The 25778-nt window shown below is 48.5% G+C and overlaps 1 protein-coding gene across 1 annotated transcript; it reads left to right on the top strand.

Moving 5' to 3' along the window:
* Positions 1 to 391: 391 nt before the first annotated feature.
* On the top strand, positions 392 to 10816 carry LOC306775239 (chaperone Ric-8A-like; the record flags this gene model as incomplete). Its single annotated transcript, XM_079265554.1, has 10 exons — positions 392 to 398; positions 628 to 782; positions 1991 to 2090; positions 2377 to 2558; positions 3656 to 3750; positions 3827 to 3977; positions 5543 to 5687; positions 6101 to 6245; positions 7207 to 7326; positions 10684 to 10816. 10 exons carry the CDS (start codon positions 392 to 394, stop codon positions 10814 to 10816), a joined length of 1233 nt encoding a protein of 410 aa, XP_079121680.1.
* Between the last annotated feature and the right edge of the window lie 14962 nt (positions 10817 to 25778).

Genomic DNA, 25778 nt, shown 5'->3' with positions numbered 1-25778 from the left:
TCTGCTGAGAAACTGGACGTCGGCTTGCTCCTAAAAACGACACTGGAAACAGGTACGTGGACGTTTTCCGATCGCGTCGGATCGTAATGAAAACACGCAGACACCGGGCTGATGGAGAGCACGTGTAACAGCAACCTGGACGTCATGGAGTTTGCGTAACAGCAGCATGAACGTACTGAAGGTAGAGAGACAATTATATTTAAATGAGACAGCAGCAAGATGATAGGCTAACGATGTCATTGTGTCGTTGTGCTATTGGCTAGAGAGACCAGCTGATCTGAACAGCTGAAATCATGATTTACAGCCCTGAACAACAACAGCAAGGAAATAATGAATCTGCATGCATGAGGAGTGATGGCAGATGTATGAGAAATAAACTACGGGCGTAGGCATGAAGAGTAGAGTCTTCCTGACTGAACTCACACGAGAGCTTCATGTGGCTGTGATCCATTACGTCGCAGGGCAACTGCGGCTCCAAAGGTAGAGCGGGTCGTCCCTCAATCAGAAGATCGGCTGTTTGGTCCCAGGCTCCTCCTGGATGTGTCCTTGGGCAAGACCCCGAACCCAAAGGCTGTCTACATAAAGGTTGTATGTGCTGCTTGACTTTGCCATTCTCTCTCTTCCTAGTGGAAGGAGAGGAAGGAGAGGGGGAAGAGGCAGCAGAGGTACCCAGCGAGGAGGTGAAGGAAGCCTCCCCTCCTTCAGAGAACTCTGACCAGGAATTGATTGTTGAGTCTCTCAAGTCCATCTCTAACATCCTGCTACACAACGAGACAGGACAGGCCAGTCTGCTGTGTGTCTGCTCAGCTACGTTGACAGGAATTCCTCAGATTACTAAATGTACTTTGGTTGGTGCTAATTTTCTAAAATGTATCTTTGGATGGATGGATGCATGGATGAATGGATGAATGAATGGATGAATCGATGAATGGATGAATGCATGGATGAATCGATGCACGGATGAATGAATGGATGGATGAATCGATGCATGGATGAATGAATGGATGCATGGATGAATGAATGGATGAATCGATGCATGGATGAATGAGTGGATGGGTGGATGGATGGATGACTCGATGGGTGGATGGATGGATGACTCAATGCATGGATGAATGAATGGATGGGTGGATGGATGGATGAATCGATGCATGGATGAATGAATGGGTGGATGGATGAATGAATGGATGGATGAATCAATGCATGGATGAATCAATGGATGAATGAATGGATGGGTGGATGCATGGATGCATGAATGGATGAATCGATACATGGATGCATGAATGGATGAATCGACACATGGATGAATGAATGGATGGATGAATCGATGCATGGATGAATGAATGGATGGGTGGATGGGTGGATGACTCGATGCATGGATGAATGAATGGATGGGTGGATGGATGAATCGATGCATGGATGAATGGATGGGTGGATGGATGAATGAATGGATGGATGAATCAATGCATGGATGGTTTTTAGTTTTTTTTGTCTTTATTAACCAAGAGTTTAATTTGCCTAAACGTAACCATGAAAACTGCATATGTATCTTTACTATTGCAAATTAGTTAAATACAAACATAATTCTTAGGAGATTGGGTTACACTTTTCAGCACAGGTGCCAATACGACACATTTTGGTTCAAATACTCAAAAATATGTTTTTTGATACATTACAGTTGAAGGACATGGTCATGTTTGGTTTTTAAAACCTTTTCATTTAACAAAATACGCCAAACTTCTTGAATGTTTTCATATTTAATTATGTGTCAACTCCAACCTGCTGAACAAGACTTTGCCTCAAAAAATATCGTAAGCAAATGAGAACATCTGGAAATACAGACTGCCCAAGCATCCAGTGCCTGCTCTTGGTACTCTATAGTTTTCGATGCAACACATACCAAATAGTTCTTGAGGTTTGATATCCAGTAAAGCTCTGAAGAGGAATCAGCAGATAGAGGAAACAAGTCTCCATGCATCTGCTCTCTGTCCAGGTGCATTTCTTTGACCTGCGCATCACCTTCCTGCTGACTGCCCTGAGAATGGACGTCAGGGCGCAGCTGGTTCAGGAGCTTCACGGCATCAGTCTGCTCGGTAACCCATTTCCTGTGAGACCAGTGTAACTACTGACCTGGGGAACCAACGTCTGCCCTCTAGGTTTATTGTCTCCAGGGTAACAGATGCTGAGAGGCAACTCACCGTCCTGCTCACGACTGTTCTGTAACACCTATGATGATCTGAAGTCCAACAACTCATGATAAATCTATAACAACACATGTGAAAAATAATCAAACAAAAGTAGACAAGCATTCACAAGAAGGTACAAATGTACCGTGTTAAAGATCATTAGTTGATAACTTCTGTCCTGTGTGTGTCCTAGGCAACCAGTTGGATGCCACACTGGGTCTGTGTTGGCCGGATACATTAGAGACGGCCAGGGCAGGGTTAGAGGTGGGGGAACAACTGCCCCCACTGAGCCGGCAGCAGACAGAGCTAACCATGGAAATACTGAAAATACTCTTTAATATCACATTTGACACATCCAGGCACAAGGTCGACGAGGTACTGAAGCATGTTGGGGGAGTTTGTTTGTTCTTAGTATAGTTTGGCCTGTTGTAATCAATATCATACCAATAATTGTGAATTGTGTCATCAAGTCATTGAATCCAATGACTTTTCACGTCATTTAAAATCCACTTACTGTATGTTAAAATGGAAGGACTCATTTCTGTTGTTTACTTTGTGTATCAACTCTTCAGGATACGCCACTGTCTTATTTCAGCCTAGCCTAGCCAAGCCTAGCATCTCCAGAAAAGTAGTAATTTTGTCACATTCGCCCCTGGTGTTGGTACATCCAGCATACTGTATCTTCTCACTGTAAAACACACCGGATGTGATTTACAGATATCATCATTTACATGATGTGGCCGATGTGTGTTGCACCAAAAAGTCTCCAACCTTTCCTCAGCTGTACTTAGGCTAGTAGTGCTTTTAGCCCAATGCTAAGGTTGAGCAAGTTCACCACCTGAGTTGTTCCTCCTTGTATAGTAACACTTAATTACTTACTGTACATGCTACTTATACAAGAAAAAGGAAAAACTGTAGGAGAGGCTGATTTGAATGTCATTAGTTTTGCAGGTATTTGGACATAAACCAAAGTATTGGACAATTTGAAACCCTTACCTGATGATGGAGCTTGATACAAATTCAAAGGCTCACCAATGTAATTGAAAATTATCTTGAGGGGGACATGAATGTCTGAACCAAGTTTTGTGCCAATACATCAAGTAGATTTTTAGAAAATGTACTGGATAAATCTAGGAAAGTCAGGTGGTCCATTAAAGTTCATGTGGAGACGAATTTAAATGTTTCAAAAAGTTTGATGGCAATCCATCCAATTGTTTCAGTCCAAACCAAAGATGTCAACCTTGTGGTGTCGTGGATTTAGAGAAGGGAATAGCAAAGTTCCTGAAAGTTCTGTTTCTTGAGACAATTCAGCCAAACAAGTTTGTGTTGAACATGGCAGAATATTATCTGCAAAGCAAGAATCAATTCCCTAGTCAGCTTGTTACACACAAACAAAAGAGAACATTTCACAGTGCTAAAGGTTCTCTTGGGAACACGTGAACAATATGTGTGTGTAACATCTGTGTGTAAAGGAAGAGGCAGCAGAGTACAGACACCTGGGAGCCCTGCTGAGACACTGTCTTATGAGCCATGCAGACGGAGAGGAGCGTACTGAGGAGTTCCACAGGTAGGACAACACGCATCTGTTTTCTGTTCTCTTACATGGCGCGGCCCCCCCAACTCTCTCCTACTCTTTTTCTCAGCCACACGGTTAACTTGCTAGGCAACCTCCCTCTGCCCTGTTTGGATGTACTGTTGGTCCCTAAAGTGCAACAAGGCTCCATTGAGTACATGGGGGTCAACATGGACGCTGTCAACATGCTGCTGGAATTCATGGAGAAAACACTTGACCGGGTAAGACAGGACTCTCTGTGAGTGGGTTCAGTACCTCCGATATGATGACAATTTCTGAAAGGGCATGAACCATAACCATAACTAGAAAATTCCTAAAGAAATTTTGACAGTGTGGCTTCTACTGCCCGAAGAAATCGCAATATATACACACGCCAATGTTACCGGTAGTGTTATTCAGGTTCAATTGAGATAGCGCTACTCTCTTTTCTACATTTTAGATTCATACTCTTGGATTGAAACTTGTATTTGTGGGGCTTTTATTTTGAAAGGGTGGGACTGGGTGGGGGAGAGAGGGGGAGAGGAGACAGAATCATAATATTTGACACAAAAATGAGAGGCTTCATCACAAGCATTCCAGTTGGAATTCATTCTGTGGGGCTTTTAATTTGAAATGGGGGGGGGGGGGGGTGTTGAGGATGAAACTCACCCCAACGTGGAGGAGGCCAGACCACACGTGTGTCCAGCTGCTTCGTGCAGTTCACACACTGCAATAATAACTCTACCAAAACTGGTTTACAGTTAAAAGGATTTAATCCCACTGATGCAAGTACGATTACAGTTAAACATTGGAGTACATACTCCTATGAAATATTACAATATTAACCCACTTTGGAAAAAACTACCTCTGGTCCCAGGACACAGCCATCCCAGGCAACCACACGCTAAAAAATCCAGAAAAACACTTCTATCCCCGCCCACATATTCGTTCGCGACTCCTCCCCTTCCGTCTAGCTCAATTTTTGTTAGCTAACTTCTCTATGCACTTCAGTAAACGCCTGTCTCTACGACTCTCTTTCCCTGAGTTTCTAACACATTCAAATGACTGTCAGTTATGGCTTAATCCCTTCTATGCCAATCCTTCAGTATGAAAGTTAAACTTCTGCAACTTGGCAGAAGCTTCATGTCTTTTAGCTACTAATCCTAAAACACTTTATGTTTATCTTAATGATGCATTCCCAATACACTTATGATTATGACTAATTATGAATTCTTAATTATGAATTATTGAACACTTTTATTATATCTACTAAACACAGTTCTTTGCTCAAATTTCTTACGGGTGAGAGGGGAAAAGTCCTCTAAAAAGACCTGAATGACCGTATGATAGAGAGAGACACAGAGAGGGAGAGAGAGACAGACAGAAAGATAGACAGAGAGGAGAGAGAGACAGAGTGAGACAGGCAGACAGACAGTTAGATGGACAGAGTGAGAGAGAGAGAGAGAGCCTTCGTGCGTGTGTAACTGGTTGCCATGGCGAGGACGCACCTGGTGTTAGAGGCAGAGTGATTTAGAAACATTACAGTAAACAGTGATTTTGAACAAAACCCCGAACTCCTTTTAACAAATTAGCAGGAGTCTGAGTGCTAAAATATGGATACCGTGAGCAAGATAAGACTCTGGCAAACGCGCTGATGTGTTTTTTTTTATGATTGTGGTGTTAATAATGTGAGCTCAATATGGAATAGACAAAACTGGTACCGTCTGCATTCTTTGAGAAATGAGTGGTGAGATTTAATATAGAGTCTAATGGAGCAGTTGGTTGGAATCCGTGTGTGTGTGTGTAGGTGCTGCCCCCCCTGCGTGATGTTACGAACAAGCCAGAGGTGGGCAGTGCTCTGAGGAACAAACTAGTCCGTATCATGACGAGCATCGACACTGACGTCAAGGACTGTGCTGCTGAGTTCCTCTTTGTTCTCTGCAAAGAAAGTGGTGAGGGAAATATCTACGTGTTGATTTATTTCAATGATTCATAGCAATTTTTGTATAACTGACTTAAAGCCCATGTTTCACTGTGACATCAAGCTTCTCAATTGATCAATCGTATTCACATTATTTCAAAAGTAGCTATGATCAAAGATAATATGACTTGAACCCTGTTCCAATGGGATAACAATCACTGAGCAGAGATCAAAATGTAAGAGGTTCATCACATCAAATGAGCAGTTCTTAAGATGCTCATTGATAAAAACATCTGTCTTAATATATATCTTGGCTCGTATGTCTTGAACTATTATGATAGCTGATGTAGAGATCTAAGGTTATGGCTCCAACCAAAGGCTTGTTGAATTGATCTTGAAAAGCTGCCATATCAGCAGTAACGTAATGTTCTGTGCTCTATCCAGTCTCCAGGTTCATTAAGTACACTGGATACGGTAATGCTGCTGGTCTTCTGGCTGCCAGAGGACTGCTGAGGGGGGGCAGAGACTCTGGGATCTACTCTGAGGATGAAGAGTCTGACACAGAGGAGTACAGAGAAGCCAAGGCCCAGTCAGTACCCCACTGTGTCACAGAAACTCACTGTCTGATGTGTTTAACTGCCTCCTTTTAAAAAGAGATTGTGTCACTCTAACTAATGAACTTGATGGATACTTAACTATAGTTCTTATGTTTAACCAATGATCCATCCACCTGCTCATCTGGATCTGGTGACTGTAGCTCTGACCTCCTCCAGGTCTTCCTGCAGTATCTGAAGGTCTTCAATAACTATACAGATGTATAACCCCTCCAGCATGTCTCCCCTACTTGAACATGAGTACCTCCACAAAGAGGAGCCCAGGAGGCATCCTGATAGGAGGCCTGAACCAGCTCAACTGGCTACAAGGAGCAGTAGTTCTACCTTAACTCTAAGGGCGAGCACAGCCACCCGACACTCATGTGTATCCTAATCTTATCGTCACTAACCAGAGCACCATAGGTACGTGAAGGTGAAGTGAATGCTAAATCCAGAGCTCAGACTCCACAAGTCTGTGACTATCCAGTTTCCTCTAAAGAATAAATAGCTAATATGTCACAAGCAGAATTGAATTCACATTGTTCTTCCTGAATGCGAGGTTTGACAGTAACCCAGTTAAGAGCTTTCCCAGTTAAACTGAGCAGTTTGGCAGCTTGATAATGGAGCATCTGTGACTACAGAGTCCTTTAGCGCTCTGCTGCTCCAGGAACCCTCTGGTCTGACCAAGCCTGAAAAGACCACTACCTCTCCAGGTTGCACCCATGACCTTCTGGGCACAACTCCAAAAGGCCGCTTCTGCAATGGAGGCTCTTAACTGTTAACTGGCTCCCGCCTTTGATGGCCACCTAACAGGCAGTGCAACAGACCTCTGTGCCTTACGGACTAAACTATTGAAGGATAAACAAGTGAATTAAAGTGTATTAATGAGGCACATCAGCTGCTTCATCTACAAAGTTCTGTCCCTTTGATCTTTCTCTGTCTCTTGTTCTGCTCCAGTATAAACCCAATAACAGGGGTTGTAGAAGAAGAACAGCCCAACCCCATGGAGGGAATGACAGAGGAGCAGAAAGAGCTGGAAGCCATGAAGCTGGTCCACATGTTTGACAGACTGTCAAGGTCAATAAAAGCAGGACACAGACACGCACACACACACACACACGCAAAACACACACACGCACACACACGCACACACACGCACGCACGCAGGCGCACACACACACACACACGCAGGCGCACACACACACACACGCAGGCGCACACGCGCGCAGACGCACACACACACACGCGTTTGTACACACACACACACGCGCACACACGCACGCACACGCGTACGCACACTTTTGGGGACATGACCTTGACTTATGTTCATTTCCTGACCATAACTTCTACTAACCTTACCCTAATCTTACAGCAAGTCTTCACCAAACAATGTACTGATTTACGTTATGGGGACGTACAATTGTCCCCATTTTGTCAATTTATTTATTTATGATAAATGAATAAATAATAAGTAGACACGACTTAGAATCGGAGACAGTTTCAACACTCAGTCTGTACTCACAGGTAGTAAACAGACTGTACCGTGTTTCTCTCTTCTACTCCTCCGACCACTCAAAGCACTTTTACACTACATGTCATCATTTACCCATTCACAGCCTGCAAAGTGCCACCTGCCCATCAGAACTATGTAATCATTGATAAACTGCAGGAACAGCACTCACAGTTACATTTGAACCTTGTCTCCCTGCAGGAACAATCTGTTCCAGTTGTCAAAAATAGTTGAGATCCCAGGGAAGCTGCTTTAAATGAGAGAATACATGTTCGGTATGTAAATTAGGCTAAAGGGACATAAAGCGTATAATTATAGTTTAACGGATGAAATCTAATAATCATTTTAAAGCAAGCGTGTATTACATAACAAATGTAAAGTGATTTTAACAAATGTAAACCTAATAATAATATGTGTATCTGAGTATAGTGCAGTCTATGTGCAGAAAGTACGGAGAAAGAGGAAGTAAGCAGGGTGGTTGCTTCAAGGGATGGGGAAATAACGGTGGTTGAGAAGAAAAGACACAAAGCACAATAACGATGAAGGATGAGATCAATAATCATTTTATAAGCAAATGTGTACTAAGTAAAGTGATTAACAACTGTAACTGTGATTATTATAACTAATCTGTGTTAGAAATGTGTGTGTAGGAAAATGGGAAGTACAACAGATGTTGAACACCCAGACACGCGCAGAGCTTGATTAAGTAAGCGCCCAGACAGGGAAGTTGGGGTGATTTCGTCATGCACACACACACAAAAGTTGCACCAAATCAATGATGTCATGTTAATCATGGGCTGAGGGAGGACGTGTTGGGGAAGAGGGGGGAGAGATGGGAGAGGCAGCCCAAAAGTGTTATAAAAGAAGTAACTTGCAAACAGCAAGATGGGATTTCTACACGAGCCGTCCAGACGCTCTGAGAAGAAGATATGGACGATCGCAACTGAAGTATTCGAGGACTTCGTCTCTGTTCACGGAAAGAAGACCACTGTTCGTGGACAAAGATTGAAAGATGGAGATTTTCCTCTCCCCACTGCTCGACTTTAACAACTGAACAACGGAGGAACACGGCAGTCCTAGAAACTTTGTACTGGGCCTTGAGGACTGTTGAACGAACTCCGCTGCGGGAGCAGGAGGACCGAGGGTCTGGCCAGACCTTCGCTCCTAACAACTCCAAAATAACCTTTTCATCGCACCTTTGAAATCAATTAAAGTAACGAATCAAGTGTAGTAACATTTTATGTGAGCTGTAGCTTAACCCTTACTAACTAACTAAATATAGCCTGCAATAAATATCTAATCTGCATTTAAAGTAAATTTCTCAAGTGCATTTATTTGCTTAAGTAGTAAAAGTTCCTCGTGGCAGTAAAAAGTTAAATCTATTGCATGTCTAACAACTGAGTTCTGTAAGGTTATCCTAGAGATCGAACCCACTTAACAATCCCTTACGGTTTTAGAATGTAATCCTAGCCGTTAAAACCTAACCTGGCATTTACCAAGAGCACGGATCCAGAAGAGGGAAGCTGCCATAACTGACGCGACTGGTAGGAGTGCCCGGGGTCAGGGTGGCCCCTCGACCGAGTGCACTCAGACCGGAGGAAGCAGGGTAGACGTCGGGAGTAACGGCAGTTAGCAGAGCCAGGCGAGTCCCCTCACAAGAACACCAGCTCGACAATCTTTTAATAGAGAGCTGAGTCAGTAAGTAGCCCCGTATCGGGCCAGAAGTACCCCAGGATCAATGAAGCTCGGTATGGACGGTAAGATGAGAGAGATTTCTCCAGAGGAACCAGCTAATTCAGACAGTAAGGAAGAGGCTTAGCAACCACGGGAGCATGAAGGCAGTACACATTCAGTTCCTGTGAGTAGATCGATGTCGTTATGTTATTTATTCACGCTGCGCGGTCCAACGCGTTGCTGTTAGTTGTTGTGATGGAGGTGAGTTATGGAGCGTTGTTTAGTCAAAGTGAAAACAGAGCAGAGAGTACATTATGTACATCCTGTCAACTATCAACACTGTTCAATGATATCATTAGTGTGTAGATCTGTTTCCTTCCTCTCAGACATTTGTCTCAGTTCACTATAAAAACACCAGAGCGTGTAAAGGTTAACATTCAAACACATAGTTACACCTCTTTACATAAGGCCATCACATGTGCACGAGGCCATCACATGTGCACGAGGCCATCACATGTGCACAGAGAGGAACATTTCCACCACGTTGTTCCTCAGTCAACTTAAATAAGCTGATTGAACTAATGAATGCCTGAGAGGTGGAGAATATGAACAAAGCATCAATACGGTGCATTAGACTGTGCTCCTTGTTAGATTAGACTCTTACAGTTAGAGCCCCAACATTCAAATGCTGCACTACTTGCAATATCCACTCACAGATTCAACACCTTCTCACACAGTCCTTGATGTTTGTGACGTTACTGGGATCAGCCATTAGCTCTACATGCTGTGGCCATTGGTTTGACTGTTACGCCTCAAAAAGGTGGTTTGTGTTGGTATGGTTCATTTATTGTAGTATGCTTTCAACACCAGCATGTTTGAAAGGACTAACTAATTGGAGATAAAACTTAGCTGAATTTCAGGAGCAGGACCACATCTCAGCCACTCGCCCACTTCCGGCCACACTCCTATAATTACCTACCCACTCTAAGCCTCGGCACGCTCGCGTTTCCTGCACTCGCAACCGGAACACCACGCAGAGGACGCCGCCAACTGCCATCGAGAGGGTCCGGGCAGCCAAACCCGCGATCTCCACCTCGCCGACCAGCTACATCCACCCGCCAGCATCTGACAATACGAAGAGTCAGACTCACGGCCGTCCTCCTTTAACTCACATCTCGGTGGCAGAGGGAGACCCGCTACCTCCAGACGTAGACAAACGTAAATCCAGCTCTCTCCTTCGCTCGCTCCAGACCCAGCTCCGACGACTCTGGCTACCCGACACGCAGCGCTCAAAGACGCCGCCACCCCTCCACGCTCCAGCCAGGTCCCCCATCGAAGACGCACCAGCTGATATCTCCAACTGGACCACAGTCCGTCTGCTAACAGCATCGAAACAACAAAGCAAACCGTGCCAACTCCTCACGACTTTCCCAAAGTCACGTTAGGAAAAACAAACAAACACAAACGTACCTACATCCAAACACACCGGCGTGACGCCAGCGACCGTGACGCCACCATGCACCCCGAAACTCCGCCCCCAACCCACAAAGTTCCGGGTTGCCAGGTCGCAGCGCCTCACCTCTCATCCCCCTCCACCACCTCAGGCAAACTCAACTCTCCAAAGCGGCAAGAGACGCCGACTCTATCTTCCTCCCTTCCATTTCAACAGCATTCCATCCCACCTTTTGGCCGGATTCACCCGTCTGTCCCTTCACCGTTCCCCTACACCACCCTTCTTCTGCCTTCTTCTACCAGGCACCGGGTTGCCAGGTCTTCTTTCCTCTGTCCCCCTTTCTAAGCTGCCCCCCCCCCCCCTCTAAGCTGTCGGCACCTGGTTGCCAGGTCTTCTTTCCTCTGTCCCCCTTTCTAAGCTGCCCCCCCCCCTCTAAGCTGTCGGCACCGGGTTGCCAGGTCTTCCTTCCTCCGTCCCCTTTTCTAAGCTGTCCCTTCACTGTTCTCTTACACCACTCTTCTTCTGCCCGTACCCAGGCACCGGGTTGCCAGGTTCCCTCTCCTCTGTCCCCCTCCCCTATCCCGCTTTTCCTACTACGCATACTCTTCCCACTAGGCAGATTCCTGGCACCGGGTTGCCAGGTCTTCTTGCCTCTGTCCCCCTCTCTAAGCTGTCCCCCTCTCTAAGCGCAACACACAGCCACTGAACGCAACAACGCAACCACTGAACGCAACAACTCAACCACTGAACGCAACAACGCAACCACTGAACGTAGCAAGCAACAACGAACCATAGCAAGCAACAACGAATCGCAGCAACGCAACAACGCAGCCACTGAATGCAACAACGCAACCACTGAACGCAGCAAGCAACAACGAACCGCAGCAAGCAACAACGAATCGCAGCAACGCAATGCAGCAATGCAATGCAGCAACGGATCACAGCAAGCAACAATGAAACGCAGCAACGCAGCCACGAAATGCAACGACGCAGCCATGCAATGACTCAGCCATGATACGCAATGCCAGAACGCAGCAGCCACGCTACGTAATGCAGCAACGCCAGAACGCAGCATCCACGCATCGCAGCCACTGACCGCAGCCACCGAACGCAGCAACTGAACGCAGCAGGCAACAGGACGCAGTAACAGGAACGGAGCGCAGCAACGGAACGTAGCAACGCAGCCACGGAACGCAGCCACGGAACACAGCCACGCAGCCACTGAACGCAGCAACGAATCGCAGCAACGCAACAACGCAGCAACGGACCACAGCAAGCAGCAACGCAGCCACGGAACGACTCAGCCATGCAACGTAACGCAGCAACGCCGGAATGGAACGGAACGCAGCAACGCCGGAACGGAACACAGCAATGGCAGAACGCAGCAGCCACGCATCGCATCTACGCATCGCAGCCACACAGCCACCGAACGCAGCAATGCAACACCGCAGCCACTGAACGCGACAACAAATCGCAACAACGCAACGCAGCACTGAACGCAACAACGCAGCTACGGAACGACGCAGCCACGGAACGACGCAGCCACGGCACGACGCAGCCACGGAACGTAGCGCAGCAACGCCAGAACGGAACGCAACAACGCCGGAACGGAACGCAGCAACGCCGGAATGCAGTAGCCACGCCACGTAACGATGCATCGCAGCCACGCATCGCAGCAAGCAAACACGCAGTCACGCAACGACGGAACGCAGCAATGCAGCGCAACAACGTACCCCAGCAACATAACGCAGCAATGTAACGACGCAGCAAGCAACAATGGGATGCAGCAACGCAGTGCAACGGACCGCAGCAACGTAATGACGCAGCAAGCAACGACGCAGCAAGCAACGACGCAGCAATGCAGCAAGCAACAACGGATCACAGCAACGGATCACATCAAGCAACAACGGAACGCAGCAACGGAACAATGCAATGACGCAGCCACGCAACGCAACGTATCGCAGCAACGTAACGCAGCAGGCAACTCTCCATCAACCATTCCTCAACACTCCAAACAACCAACGAAGGGTCGCTCCGGCCGAGGTGGGTGCCTAAGCTAGTGAATTGGAGTTAAACTTAGCTGAATTTCAGGAGCAGGACCACACCTCAGCCACTCGCCCACTTCCGGCCACACTCCTATAACTACCTACCCACTCTCAGCCTCAGCACGCTCGCGTTTTCTGCACCCCACCCTTCCTCCCTCTTGTTAATGGTTATCTCCCCCATAGTCATCATGCTCCTATCCCATGGAGATCGGGGATTCTGCAAGGCCTGGGAGCCGCAGTGGATCCTCAGCTAAGCCTCCCCCAAACCGCATTAGGCCAAATCTCCATCAACCATTCCTCAACACTCCAAACAACCAACGAAGGCTCGCTCCGGCCGAGGTGGGGGCCTAAGCTAGTGAATGAACAGTTGCAGCATGAAACAATACAGTTCACCTCACTGTCTGCAGGGTTAGGGTTCTCGTCTCTGCCTCCATCTCTGACAGCGTGTTGGGACTCGTCACTGTCTGCAGGGTTAGGGTTCTAGTCTCAGCCTCCATCTCTTACAGCGTATTGGGACTCTTCACTGTCTGCAGGGTTAGGGTTCTAGTCTCAGCCTCCATCTCTGACAGCGTGTTGGGACTCTTCACTGTCTGCAGGGTTAGGGTTCTAGTCTCTGCCTCCATCTCTGACAGCGTGTTGGGACTCTTCACTGTCTGCAGGGTTAGGGTTCTAGTCTCTGCCTCCATCTCTGACAGCGTGTTGGGACTCTTCACTGTCTGCAGGGTTAGGGTTCTAGTCTCTGCCTCCATCTCTGACAGCGTGTTGGGACTCTTTGTGATGAGACGCATCTGTCATTCCTACTTTACATAAGAGAAGAAAGTGTTTGAAAGCTAGCCAAAGAGACGTACTTCAGTTTGTGACAGTGGATGAAATGTCCTCTTGGATTTTAGATGCCTGTTGTTTTACATGAAGATGTTTTATTTTTTGAAGTGAAATGTGAAACTGCAGTCAGAGAAGTCATAATTCATGAGGATGAAACACCTGTATGCACAGATAGAGCGCAAAGAGAACCTGAAACATGTTATTAGCAGTTGTTAGATCCTGGGGTACTTCTGGCCCGATACGGGGCTACTTACTGACTCAGCTCTCTATTAAAAGATTGTCGCGCTGGTGTTCTTGCGAGGGAACTCGCCTGGCTCTTCTAACTGCCGTTACTCCCGACGTCTACCCTGCTTCCTCCGGTCTGAGCGCGCTCGGTCGAGGGGCCACCCTGACCCCGGGCGCTCCTACCCGTCGCGTCGGTTATGGCAGCTTCCCTCTTATGGATCCGAGCTCTTGGTAAATGCCAGGTTAGGTTTTAACGGCTAGGATTACGTCTTTCTAAAACCGTAAGGGATTGTTAAGTGGATTCGGTCTCTAGGATAACCTTACAGAACTCAGTTGTTAGACATACAATGGCTTTAACTTTTTACTGCCACGAGGAACTTTTTACTACTTGAGCAAATGAATGCACTTGAGAAATTTACTTTAAATGCAGATTAGATATTTATTGCAGGTTATATTTAGTTAGTTTGCAAGGGGTAAGCTACAGCTCACATAAAACGTTACTACACTTAATTCGTTACTTTAATTTTCTTCTTCGATTATACTCATTAGTTTTAGATGCCGAGACGGCTCGGTTGGAACTGGATGTCCAAAGGTGCGATGAAAAGGTTATTTTGGAGTTGTTAGGAGCGAAGGTCTGGCCAGACCCTCGGTCCTCCCGCTCTGCAGGGGAGTCCGCTCAACAGTCCTCAAAACTCAGTACAAAGTCTTTCTAGGGCTGCCGCGTCTTCTCCGTTGTCCAGTTGTTAAAGGCGAGCAGTGGGGAGAGGTAATTCTCCGTCTTTCAATTTTTGTCCACGAACGGCGGTCTTCTTTCCGTGAACAGAGGCGAAGTCCTCAATACATCAGTTGCGATCGTCCATATCTTCTCCTCAGCGCACTTGGACGGCGCTCGTGTAGAAATCCCAGTTTGCTGTTTGCAAGTTACTTCTTTTATAACACTTTTGGGCTGCCTCTCGCGTCTCTCCCCCCTCTTCCTCAACACGGGGTCCCTCAGCCCGTGATTAACATGACATCATTGATCTGGTGCCTGTGCTTCGAAAAGTACCTAACTTTTGTGTGTGTGTGCATGAGGAAATCACCCCAACTTCCCTGTCTGGGTGTTCAACATCTGTTGCACTTCCCCTTTTCCTACACTCAGACATTTCTAACACAGATTAGTTATCATAATCACAGTTTTTACATTTGTTAAATCAGTTTACTTAGTACACATTTGCTTATAAAATGATTATTGATCTCATCCTTCATCATTATTGTGCTTTGTGTCTTTTCTTCTCAACCATCATTATTTCCCCATCCCTTGAAGCCAACACCCTGCTTACTTCCTCTTTCTCCGTACTTTCTACACAAAGACTGCACTATACTCAGATACACATATTATTATTATTATCAGGTTTACATTTGTTAAATCACTCTATGTATTAAACATTTGTTATGTAACGATCATACACTTTATCTTTCGATTACACTTTAACTATTGATTTCTGAGTATATGCTTTATGCTTTTTATATCCTGACCTTCCCCTGATCGTGTATGCATGTTTTCGAGGCAGCTCTCGTGAGCTCAACTCTTCTCGACACAGTATAATATATAATACAAGTGTTTAAATGTCAGACTTGTCTCATGCCATATTTGAATGTTGTCATGTGCTGCACCACTATGTATTGGTTGAAGTGATGTAAACTTGGTCCTGTTAGCTCAGGGGTCACCAACCTTTTTGAAACAGAGAGCTACTTCAAGGGTACCGAGTCGTACGAAGGGCTACTTATTTGATACGAACTTCCTGAATAACAAAGTTGCACAGATCACCTTTTATTATTAATAATAATAATATGTGTGAAGACACTGTCACATGTCAATGTTAATTATTCCTCACAATAATTATTAACAATGATTTCCACAACAATGATGGTCGGAAACAGATATATTTAAACATGTATCATGTATCATGTATCAATGATGCAGTGGCAATGTAGAAATTTTGGGAAGTCTGGGTCACCTTTGCATTGCGCAATGAAGTCTGCATACCGGATGTCATGGTGGGAGCCCCGTTTGTTGTCACCGACACCATTTCTAATGGGACCTTTTTCTCCACGAAGAAACTAGTATCTTTGGGTGCCCGCGTTCAAACCTCTAGTCTGGGCCTTTTCAGTCGGATTGCGTTGCCTCGCCTCTACCTCCGCCACCCCTGAGTTGTTGCCCCGCGGCCTGTTCCGAGGACTGACGGACCTGGCGACGGGGTGCGCTCGCGGCCAACGCCAACGGAAGCACCGCCATTCGGAACCTAAAAACCTAGTGCAGTGCGGCGGCCTCGTCCTGGCTGTTGTTAAGAATGAAGATCGAGTGAACAGACTGAGATCGAGGCGTTTAGCTCAATTCAAGCAATAACATTTATTTGTGACAGAAGTATTATGTCCAGCAGTTAAACGTGCACGGACCCTAGCAAAAGCAAAGAGTGCAAAAGTGAAACCTAAAAGCGCTTATACAGAGTAAGCAGGCGTGTCCATCTGGTTCCCCTTGTGGAGCCATTGGTCAAAATCAAAGCAGAGGCGGATTTGTTTTTAGCATTCAAATGGCCTGATGGAGCACTGGGCAACTTCACCCACAATGGCTCACGTCCGGAAACCGCCTTCTCTGGAACGTCAGTGTGTGTGAAATGTTGATGTACAGCAGCGGTTCCCAAACTTTTTAGGCCGCGCACCCCCTTCTACATCCCGACCGGGTTCGCGCACCCCCCCCCTTAATAAAAAAAAATAAAAAAAAGCAACAGAGCCTTTTAAGCCTTCATAGCCGCATAATAATCGGACCAATGAGAGAACAGTTTGCTCGCGCGTGGCATTTGTTTACAAGATTTAGTCCGCTGTTAAATGTTGCAGTGTGAACACAAACCGAACAAAGGAGCAACTGCAACAAAGCAAACGAACTGAAGGTGTGAAAACGCCCTGAAACACTGCAACAAAGTTTCAATATCTTTCAGTGACACAAGGCGTCACTTTTGCGTCACCTGTGCGTGTGTGCGAGCACACACGCAATTTACAATTAATGACCGACTAATGAAGCCAGGATGTCTTCGGACAAAGCATCGATGCGGCGCGACACAGTGTTGTTGGACACCGGGATCATGTCCAACTTGTTTGCTTCTTTCTCCCCAATCATACATTCCACCATCTCTCTGGCAGCTGGCAAGCTCACGTCTTCGGCGATTGTGTGCGGTAGCCCCTTTCTCGCTATTCTGTAACCAGATATGAAGCCCGTAGTGCGTCATTTATAGACCAACACATGAATGAGACTGCAGTTGTTTTGGCTGTTTTGTAACTCCTCCAATTTCGATATAAAGAATGTAAGGGGCTTTTGACTTGCACTGGCATGCTTGGTGTTCAGGTGGCGATGTAAATAAGAGCTTCAGACTGTTAGCCAGAACCTCACTGCACACCACGCACTGTGGCTTTGGAGAATCTGCGTTGCCAATCCAAGTGAAGCCCAGACACAGATACTTTTCATCATATTTCCTCTTGTTTTCCCAGTCTGCGCCGTCTGATCTTCCTCTGACTCTGGCTCGATTTCTTCTCCCGGTCTCTCCCCAATAACGCACCTCTCCGTTCCCCTCGCCTCCGATTCCTCTCTCTCTCTCTGTCCCTCTCCTCTTTTACGACTGATAGCTTCAGATGTCCCACCTGACAGTTTTTAAATTAAAATTACATTTTTTTTAAATATTTAATATTATTACACCATCAGACCGCCATTACACTTTTCCTCTCGCGCACCCCCTAGAGGCAGCTCGCGCACCCCCAGGGGTGCGCGCACCCCACTTTGGGAATCCCTGATGTACAGCATATTGTTAACACTTAAGGTGCTGAGGAAAAAGGAAAAGGGTGCAGTTCTAAACTATTTCGAAGTCTCTGTGTGAATAGATAAAAAGAGAGCTCTTCTCCTACTCTAAGATGGCAGTTTCTGCCCTAATCTGGTGGTTTAAGCAAGCGTTACTTTCAGGGCCACTGTATCTGTTCCTATCGTACGAACGGGTGACGGAATGCCCCATTCGGCGTTTTTGACCTACTTACAGTGACCTCACAACTCCGCAATATAAGCTTTACAAGTATAGTGCATATTATTTAACAGTGAATGAATATATTTTATTTACACTGTCCGCCGTGCGCCTCCGGGTACCCAACTCTCTTATGACAAGAAATATTGTCATTTAAAAATCTACAATAATGACAGCATTTTTGATTAAAAAAAGAACAGCAACTAAAATGTTTAGACGGAGCGCCATGGTGACGAGTGCTATTTTTAGAACATCCCTTGCGGGCGACTCACGTGGTCCCTGCGTGTGACAGGGTGCCCGCGGGCAGCGTGTTGGCTACCTCTCTGTTAGCTCATTCAGCTCTCCACACTGTAAATGTGTCACATCTTAAGGATTTGTCAATCCCGTTGTGGTAAAGGTATGTTCATTGGTAATAGTTCTTCCGTTGAACAGGGGAACGCAAAGAGAAAATGAAACAATTGTAGTGACCCAGTACAGTAAGAGCTGGTAGTAGAGGGGTTAGGCTGTCACCCCCCTCTCTCTGGCCAATCACGGGACGCACTGTACACGTTCGTCAAGGTGCGTGCCTGTGATTGGTAGAGCAGAGGGGAGGAGGAATTACCTGTTCTGTGTCGGGAGCTAGTCAAGGTGGTTAGACCGGAACCAACGAAGAAGAGAGTTGATGAAACACTGTACGTAGACCGATAATGTTCGCTGAAGAAGAAGACACTTCTAGTGGCAGAGTTGAAGCCTGTCATACTGGCCATGTTTGTGAAGAAGTAGGACAGCAGCACCTATACCTGTTATTGTGACCAGGTGATACTCGATGCACAAGACCCAGAACAAACTGGAACTAGAGACTATACTGAAGATATAGACTTTGTTGACAATGCACAGAATAAAAGACTCGTCTCCACTCAACAAGTGGGTTTCAATCAAAGGCCTAAATGCAGATCATAATAAAGGAGGGATGTAATAAATTATAGAATTAGATAAATCAAAACAAATGAAGAAATAAACAACGTGGGGCTAAACTGCACCATCAGGGAGGTCAGTGGAGTTCTATTTCATCCTTACTGACCGCCAGAGGCAGTGCTTAACACTGGATGTATTCCGTCTCGCGCATGCGCAGGTCGAATATTTATATCAACAAAGTCACTCGTGACCTCAGGTGACTCCCGTCGTCTATAAGTTCCGGTGTCATCCTGAGTTCAGTCCTTTTTTTCTTCTCGCTACGCAGGTTGACTACCATGGTAGTCGAAGAAATATATATTTTGTCTACGAGCAAGATATGTTAAAGTTTGTCGCGGTAGCCTTGTGACCACAGGTCGGGGTTGCGGATCTTCGCCCTCCAAAGGCTGCGACAAGCGGTCCCTCTTGGGAGGGAACGGCGTCGGCGCCGTACGGACCATCGCAGCAATCGGTGAGATCGACTAACATTGTTGAAACCATTGTTCGTTGCTGTTCCTCGGGTTGCAGAGCGTTCCGCTCTAGCTAATCGAGGGGCGGGCTAACGTGAGCGTTGAGTCCGCTGTCGGGCGCCCTTCACGGTAAACATTGACGGCCATATCAGTTAGCGGATATCACAGTTAGCGGAGTGTCCTCGCTCAGGCTAGCTGGTAGCACACCAGGAGTTCCAGCTACTATTATCTGCAACAACTATCCTAGTGAAGAGAGTGTCCTCGCTCCCCTCTCACTAGCGGGACTGTGTTATTTGCCTATTTCCACAGTGGCAGAGTGCTCTCGCTCATGCTAACTGGTGGGACACCAATAGCGGCAGCAACTATCTGAGTGAAGAGTGTTCTCGCTCTCCTCTCACTGACTGTCCCCGGCCGCTCTCGAACATTCAGTTCCGCTCAGACTGGGCTAGAGAGTCGGCCATGTTTGACTTTCCCGGCTGTAGGACCTGTATGGCTCCCCTGCAGCCTGATGATGGCCATGACCTCTGCCCCGCTTGCCTTGGCCTCGAGCATCTGAGGGAGGGCCTCTCTGAGAACCCATGCATGAACTGTGGCATCATGCCTCGGGCAGTAAGGACTGCTAGGCTCGCCGAGGCGGAACACCTGGCTGGTGTGGTCGACCTCCCCCTGTCGGGTCAGTCGAATCCAGCCCTACCTACCCGTTCCAAGCGCAGGGCCACGGAAACTGCAGGGGCTCCCTCCAAGAAGGCTAAACCCAGCGGGCTGTCTTCTAGAGTAGATCTGCTGACCTCCGAGCTAGCTCAGATGAAGTCGCTTCTACTGGCCCTCCAACCCAGTGTAGGGGGGGCTGAAGCGCCAGAGCCACCCGCGGCTGAGCGTTGCTCAGAGGAGGACGTGATGTCACTGGCGGCGTCAGCCACGCTCTTTACTGAGTACAGTGACGAGCAGCCCTCCCATGCTTCTGGACCTGCCTCCCGTTCCTCAGCTCAGGGCTCTTCGGAAAGTGCAGTCGATGGCTCCATGGGGTCTGTCATTCGCATGGCACTGGCACGCCTGCATTTAGATACGCGACAGCCGGAACCCCAGCCTGCGAGTGCCTTCTTCAGGCGTGTTCTCGCCCCTACCACCTTTGCTGTTCCTCCCTCCGAGGAATATCTGAGGGAGCTACATGCATGCTGGAGGGACACCGGGGCTCTGTCCCATCTTACATCAGAGGGCCGAACCCTGGCGGCCATGCAGGACGCGGCAAAGTTTGGCCTCACCCGTATGCCAGCTGTTGAGCCGACTATTGCGTCCCTCATAGTTTCCCCTGAGGAGACCCTGAGGCCCGATGCCAGGTGCCCTCGACCCCAATGTCGGGTCACGGATGACATGTTGTCCAGGGCTTATGACACAGCAGCACGCATGGGTCGTATTGGCAACTCCCTCTCCCACCTCATGCTGGCCCTCTCAGCTTCCCTGCAGCAGGCTACTCCCGACGCCTCCGCAACCAGCCTCAGTGATGCCTCACTGCAGGCGTTTGCGCTCATGTCAAGGGAACTTGGACGGCTGATGTCCACCCTGGTCCAGACTCGCCGCCAGGTTTGGCTGGCGCAGTCACCCCTGTCTGAGGCATGTAGGAGGACCCTCCGTACTGTCCCAGTGGAACCGGGTGAGCTGTTCGGGGCAGCGGCTATACAGGCGCTTCAGCGGACTGTTGAAGCTCGCCAGACCAGGCGGCAGTTTTCTGGCCTTCGCAGGGACGTGCCCGCACCCCGCAGACGTAGGGGTCCTACTCTATCCACCCGGGACCATTTTCAGCCCCCGGCTTACCCCAGTAGTCGCGACAGGCCTCAGCGTACCGCTGGCAGGCCGGGCCGCTACCCACAGAACCCCACTTACGTTCCTCCTAGACAACCTCCGGTCTTGGGGACTACCAGGCCCCCCCCCCCGAGCCTCAAGAGGCAGGGGGTACAGGAGATGATGTCTCCCGGCCGGCTGTTGGTTATTTCTCCCAGCAGCACATCAGCTACTGGGCAGCTCATGCTTTCGACCCCTGGGTAGTGTCCACCCTAACCCGGGGGTACAAGCTTCAGTTCCGACGCCGGCCACCAACCTCCAGCCGGGTCACAATGACCAGTATCTCCGATCCGGTAAAATCCCTAGCCCTGAACCAGGAGTTAGCCACGCTCCTGGTCAAGGGGGCAATCGAGAGGGTGAACCCCCTGTCACAGCCCGGGGGGTTCTACTCAACTTACTTTCTGGTGAGAAAGAGAGGCGGTGGACTGCGCCCAATCCTGGACCTGAGGGGACTAAACAAGTTCCTGAGGGTCTTGCCATTTCACATGCTGACCACAGCAGACGTCCTTCGGGCGGTTTCCAGGGGGGACTGGTTCACGTCTGTCGACCTGGAGGATGCCTACTTCCATGTTCCCATTGTACCTCATCACAGGCGGTTTCTTCGCTTCGCCTTTCAAGGCGGTCACTTCCAGTTCAGGGTGCTCCCATTCGGGCTCTCCCTCTCCCCACGGGTGTTCACAAGGTGTGTCGCTGCTGCCCTTTCCCCCCTGCAATCACAGGGCATGAGAATACTGCCGTACTTGGACGATTGGCTGATCTGTGCGCCATCCCAGCTGCAGGCGGCGCAGGACACTGCTCGCCTTCTTTCTCACGCGGCCCGGTTGGGCCTCAGGGTAAACATGGAGAAGAGCTCCCTGAGCCCTTCTCAGAGCATCACCTTCATTGGTGTGGCTCTGGATACAGTCACTATGAGTGCCTGTCCGTCACCCCGAAGGGTGGACGACATCCTCCACAGCCTCTCTCCCTTCCAAGGGGGCAGGCGGGTGCCCTACATTCTTTTTCTCCGCCTATTGGGCAGACTGACAGCTGCCTCGGCGGTCGTTCCATTAGGGTTACTGTCACTGCGACCCCTGCAGAGATGGCTGAACAGCTTTCACTTGGATGCCAAGTGGCACAGATACAGGGCAATAGTAGTATCGGGGCAGTGCCTACTCGCCCTATCCCCATGGAGGGAGAGGGCATACCTGACGAAGGGTGTCCCCATGGGTTCGGTCCCATTCCGCAGAGAGGTGGTCACAACAGATGCCTGCCTCTCAGGATGGGGTGCAGTGTGGCAGAACAGGACTGCTCAGGGGCAGTGGTCTGCTCAAGACCACATAGAGCATGTCAATGTTCTAGAGCTACGGGCTGTGCACCTAGCGCTCAAGCATTTTCTGCCATACTTGAGGGGCAAGCATGTGCTTGTCCGGTCGGACAACACCTCGGCGGTGTTTCACATCAACCATCAAGGGGGCACCAGGTCTGCAGGATTGCTACGGGTAGCCCGTGCCCTTCTCACCTGGGCTGCCCCTCGTCTTACCAGCCTTCGGGCAATGTACCTACCAGGGGAACGGAACCAGGTCGCAGATTTTCTGTCCCGTCACAAGCCTCCACCGGGGGAGTGGCGGCTCCATCCAGAGGTGGTGCAGAGCATTTGGGGTCTCTTCGGAAGAGCAGAGGTGGATCTCTTTGCCTCGGAGAGGTCGACCCACTGTCCCCATTGGTTCTCCCTGATGGAGAGGACCAGTCCTCTGGGTCAGGATGCCCTGGCTCACACGTGGCCACAGGGGCTTCTTTATGCCTTTCCACCGGTCCCTCTGATCTTGCCAACACTTCTCAGAGTCCTTCAAGAGGGCCACAGACTCTTGTTAGTGGCCCCCTTATGGCCAGCCAGGATCTGGTTCTCCCTACTGCACAGACTCTGCTGCAGGACACCCTGGCACCTCCCCGACAGGAGGGATCTCCTGTCGCAGCTAGAGGGTCAGATTTGGCATCCCAATCCCAGCCGCCTCCAACTATGGGTCTGGCCGCTGGAGGGCCCGACCAGCTGCTGACTGGCTGCATAGAGCCAGTCAGAAGAACTATCCTGAATGCCAGGGCACCGTCTACCCGGCGGCAGTACGAAAACAGGTGGGGGCTGTTTTCTGACTGGTGTGTGGTTCGGAACAAGGACCCGGTGCAGTGCCCCGTACCTGTTGTACTTGAGTTTCTGCAGTCCCTGCTAGATAAGGGCCGGTCTCCCGCTACCCTGAGGGTGTACGTGGCCGCTCTTTCATGGCACCATGCTAGGGTCGACAATGGCACAGTAGGGAGCCACAGACTGGTGTCCCTCTTCCTAAAGGGAGCTCGGCGGTTGCGTCCCCCAAACGCCCCGAAGGCCCCGGCATGGGACCTACATTTGGTATTGGACACCCTGTGCTTGCCTCCTTTTGAACCCCTGGCACGGGCAGAGCCGAGATGGCTGGCAGCCAAAACGGTGTTTCTCCTCGCCATCACTTCAGCTAAACGTGTAGGCGAGCTGCATGCCCTGTCGGTGAGTGAATCGTGTCTGAGGTGGAACTCAGATGGATCGGGGGTTACTTTGTGGCCTAATGCAGCGTTTCTCCCAAAGGTGCTGACACGCTCTCATATCAACCAGCCTATCCAGCTTGCGGAGTTTGACCCCCCATCGGGAGAGGAGAGGTCAAGGCTGCTATGCCCAGTGCGGGCCCTCCGAGCTTATGTGGAGGCCACCGCTTGCATACGGCGGTCGGAGCAGCTCTTTGTCTGTTATGGTGGGCCTAAGAAGGGCTGTGCTCTTTCGAAACAGCGCCTGTCCCACTGGATAGTGGAAGCCATTGCCCAGGCATACAAGGCGAGCGACCGTCCGCTACCATCCGGAGTAAGGGGCCACTCTACCAGGAGTGTCTCCACGTCATGGGCAGCCCTGAGAGGTGTGCCAGTGGAGGATATATGTGCTGCGGCCTCATGGGCCTCACCGAGCACATTCACCAGACACTACAGAGTGAACGTTGCCACCCCTCACCCACTGGGGAGGGTTCTTTGGCCAGCTTCCTCTGCCTGAACTATACAAGGTGGGTACTTGTGATTCCTCGTGACTCTTTTGGTATAAGTCATCCAGTGTTAAGCACTGCCTCTGGCGGTCAGTAAGGATGAAATAGAACGAAAGTTACGGACGTAACTACGGTTCTATGAATCCTGGATGACCGCCAGAGTTCTTGGTCACTTGGAATCCCGTGAACTCGCGAGAAGATTCCATAGGACTGAACTCAGGATGACACCGGAACTTATAGACGACGGGAGTCACCTGAGGTCACGAGTGACTTTGTTGATATAAATATTCGACCTGCGCATGCGCGAGACGGAATACATCCAGTGTTAAGCACTGCCTCTGGCGGTCATCCAGGATTCATAGAACCGTAGTTACGTCCGTAACTTTCGAGTTATGTAATAGGAAAAACTGTTTTTATCATGCTCTCTGTCTAGTTCTCTGTAGGAGGACAGCGGCTGCTGTAACATGAAACATCCACATTGGGCAAAGAGCACAGGAGGAGGCATTTGCAGGCCATATAGGGCCTCGGCAGAGAATCAGGCCTATTCTTGTAATGCAGAGAACATACCAGACATTGCACAGCACACACAAATAACTGTCTCCCACATCCCCCCCCCCCCCCCCCCCTTCTCAGCTGTTTCTCTTGTCTCCCACAGATACCCACTATAAAGGTAACATGTACGGAGATGATTTTTAGGGCATTCCTCACAAGACTCTGCAATACGTGTCTGTGAGACTTGCTCTCTCTTTTGCCTGCAGGCAAATAAATTAACATGGCAACGTTGTTCATTCATCAGACTCTGTATAATTTGATATTGACTAACAAACATATACTTTCTTCTCCCGACAAGTCTTAGGAATTTTCCACAACAGTTATGAGTAAAAATAGGAATTTGTCTCAAAATATGTAGGCAAATAATGAATAAACCAATCAAATCAAATGTACTTACTCGCTGCACGCTAAGGTGACTCAAACCACACATTAAGATACACATGAACTCTACCACTCAGCCCCCCTTCAGCACAGCACACAAGAACATATACAGGAAGTGGTCCATTCAATTGATCTGTTAAAGGCACATGTCTAGTGTGGAAAAACTAGTGTCTTTTTTAAAAACTATAACACAAACATTTTATAAAGCATGCAATGTAAGAGTAAACAACACCTTTCTGGACTGGAACACCGTCCCCTCCTAGAAGACATGCAGGTGAATCTAGATCTATAAGAACCATGTTAATATAGTGTTCAGGGGACTAAAGACCTATAAAAAACAGCTCCGTTCTGCTTAAGTGCATCTTTCTTCTTGGTTGATGAGCCGAAGCGATCACTCCAAGTTTAGTCCCTCAGCAAACCGAATCCAGTAGATAACACATGTTTAACATTATCTCACACAGCTAGAGAGAATACATCATGTTTCTACAAGCTCACTCTTAAAATCATGATTTTAACCATATTTATGAAGGAAAAGAAAGGGAGCCTACCAAAG

Source organism: Melanostigma gelatinosum (genome assembly GCF_949748355.1).
Source record: "Melanostigma gelatinosum genome assembly, chromosome: 1".
Taxonomy (NCBI): Eukaryota; Metazoa; Chordata; class Actinopteri; order Perciformes; family Zoarcidae; genus Melanostigma; species Melanostigma gelatinosum.
Note: the sequence above shows the minus strand (reverse complement) of the source record. Positions and strands in the feature narration are given on the sequence as shown.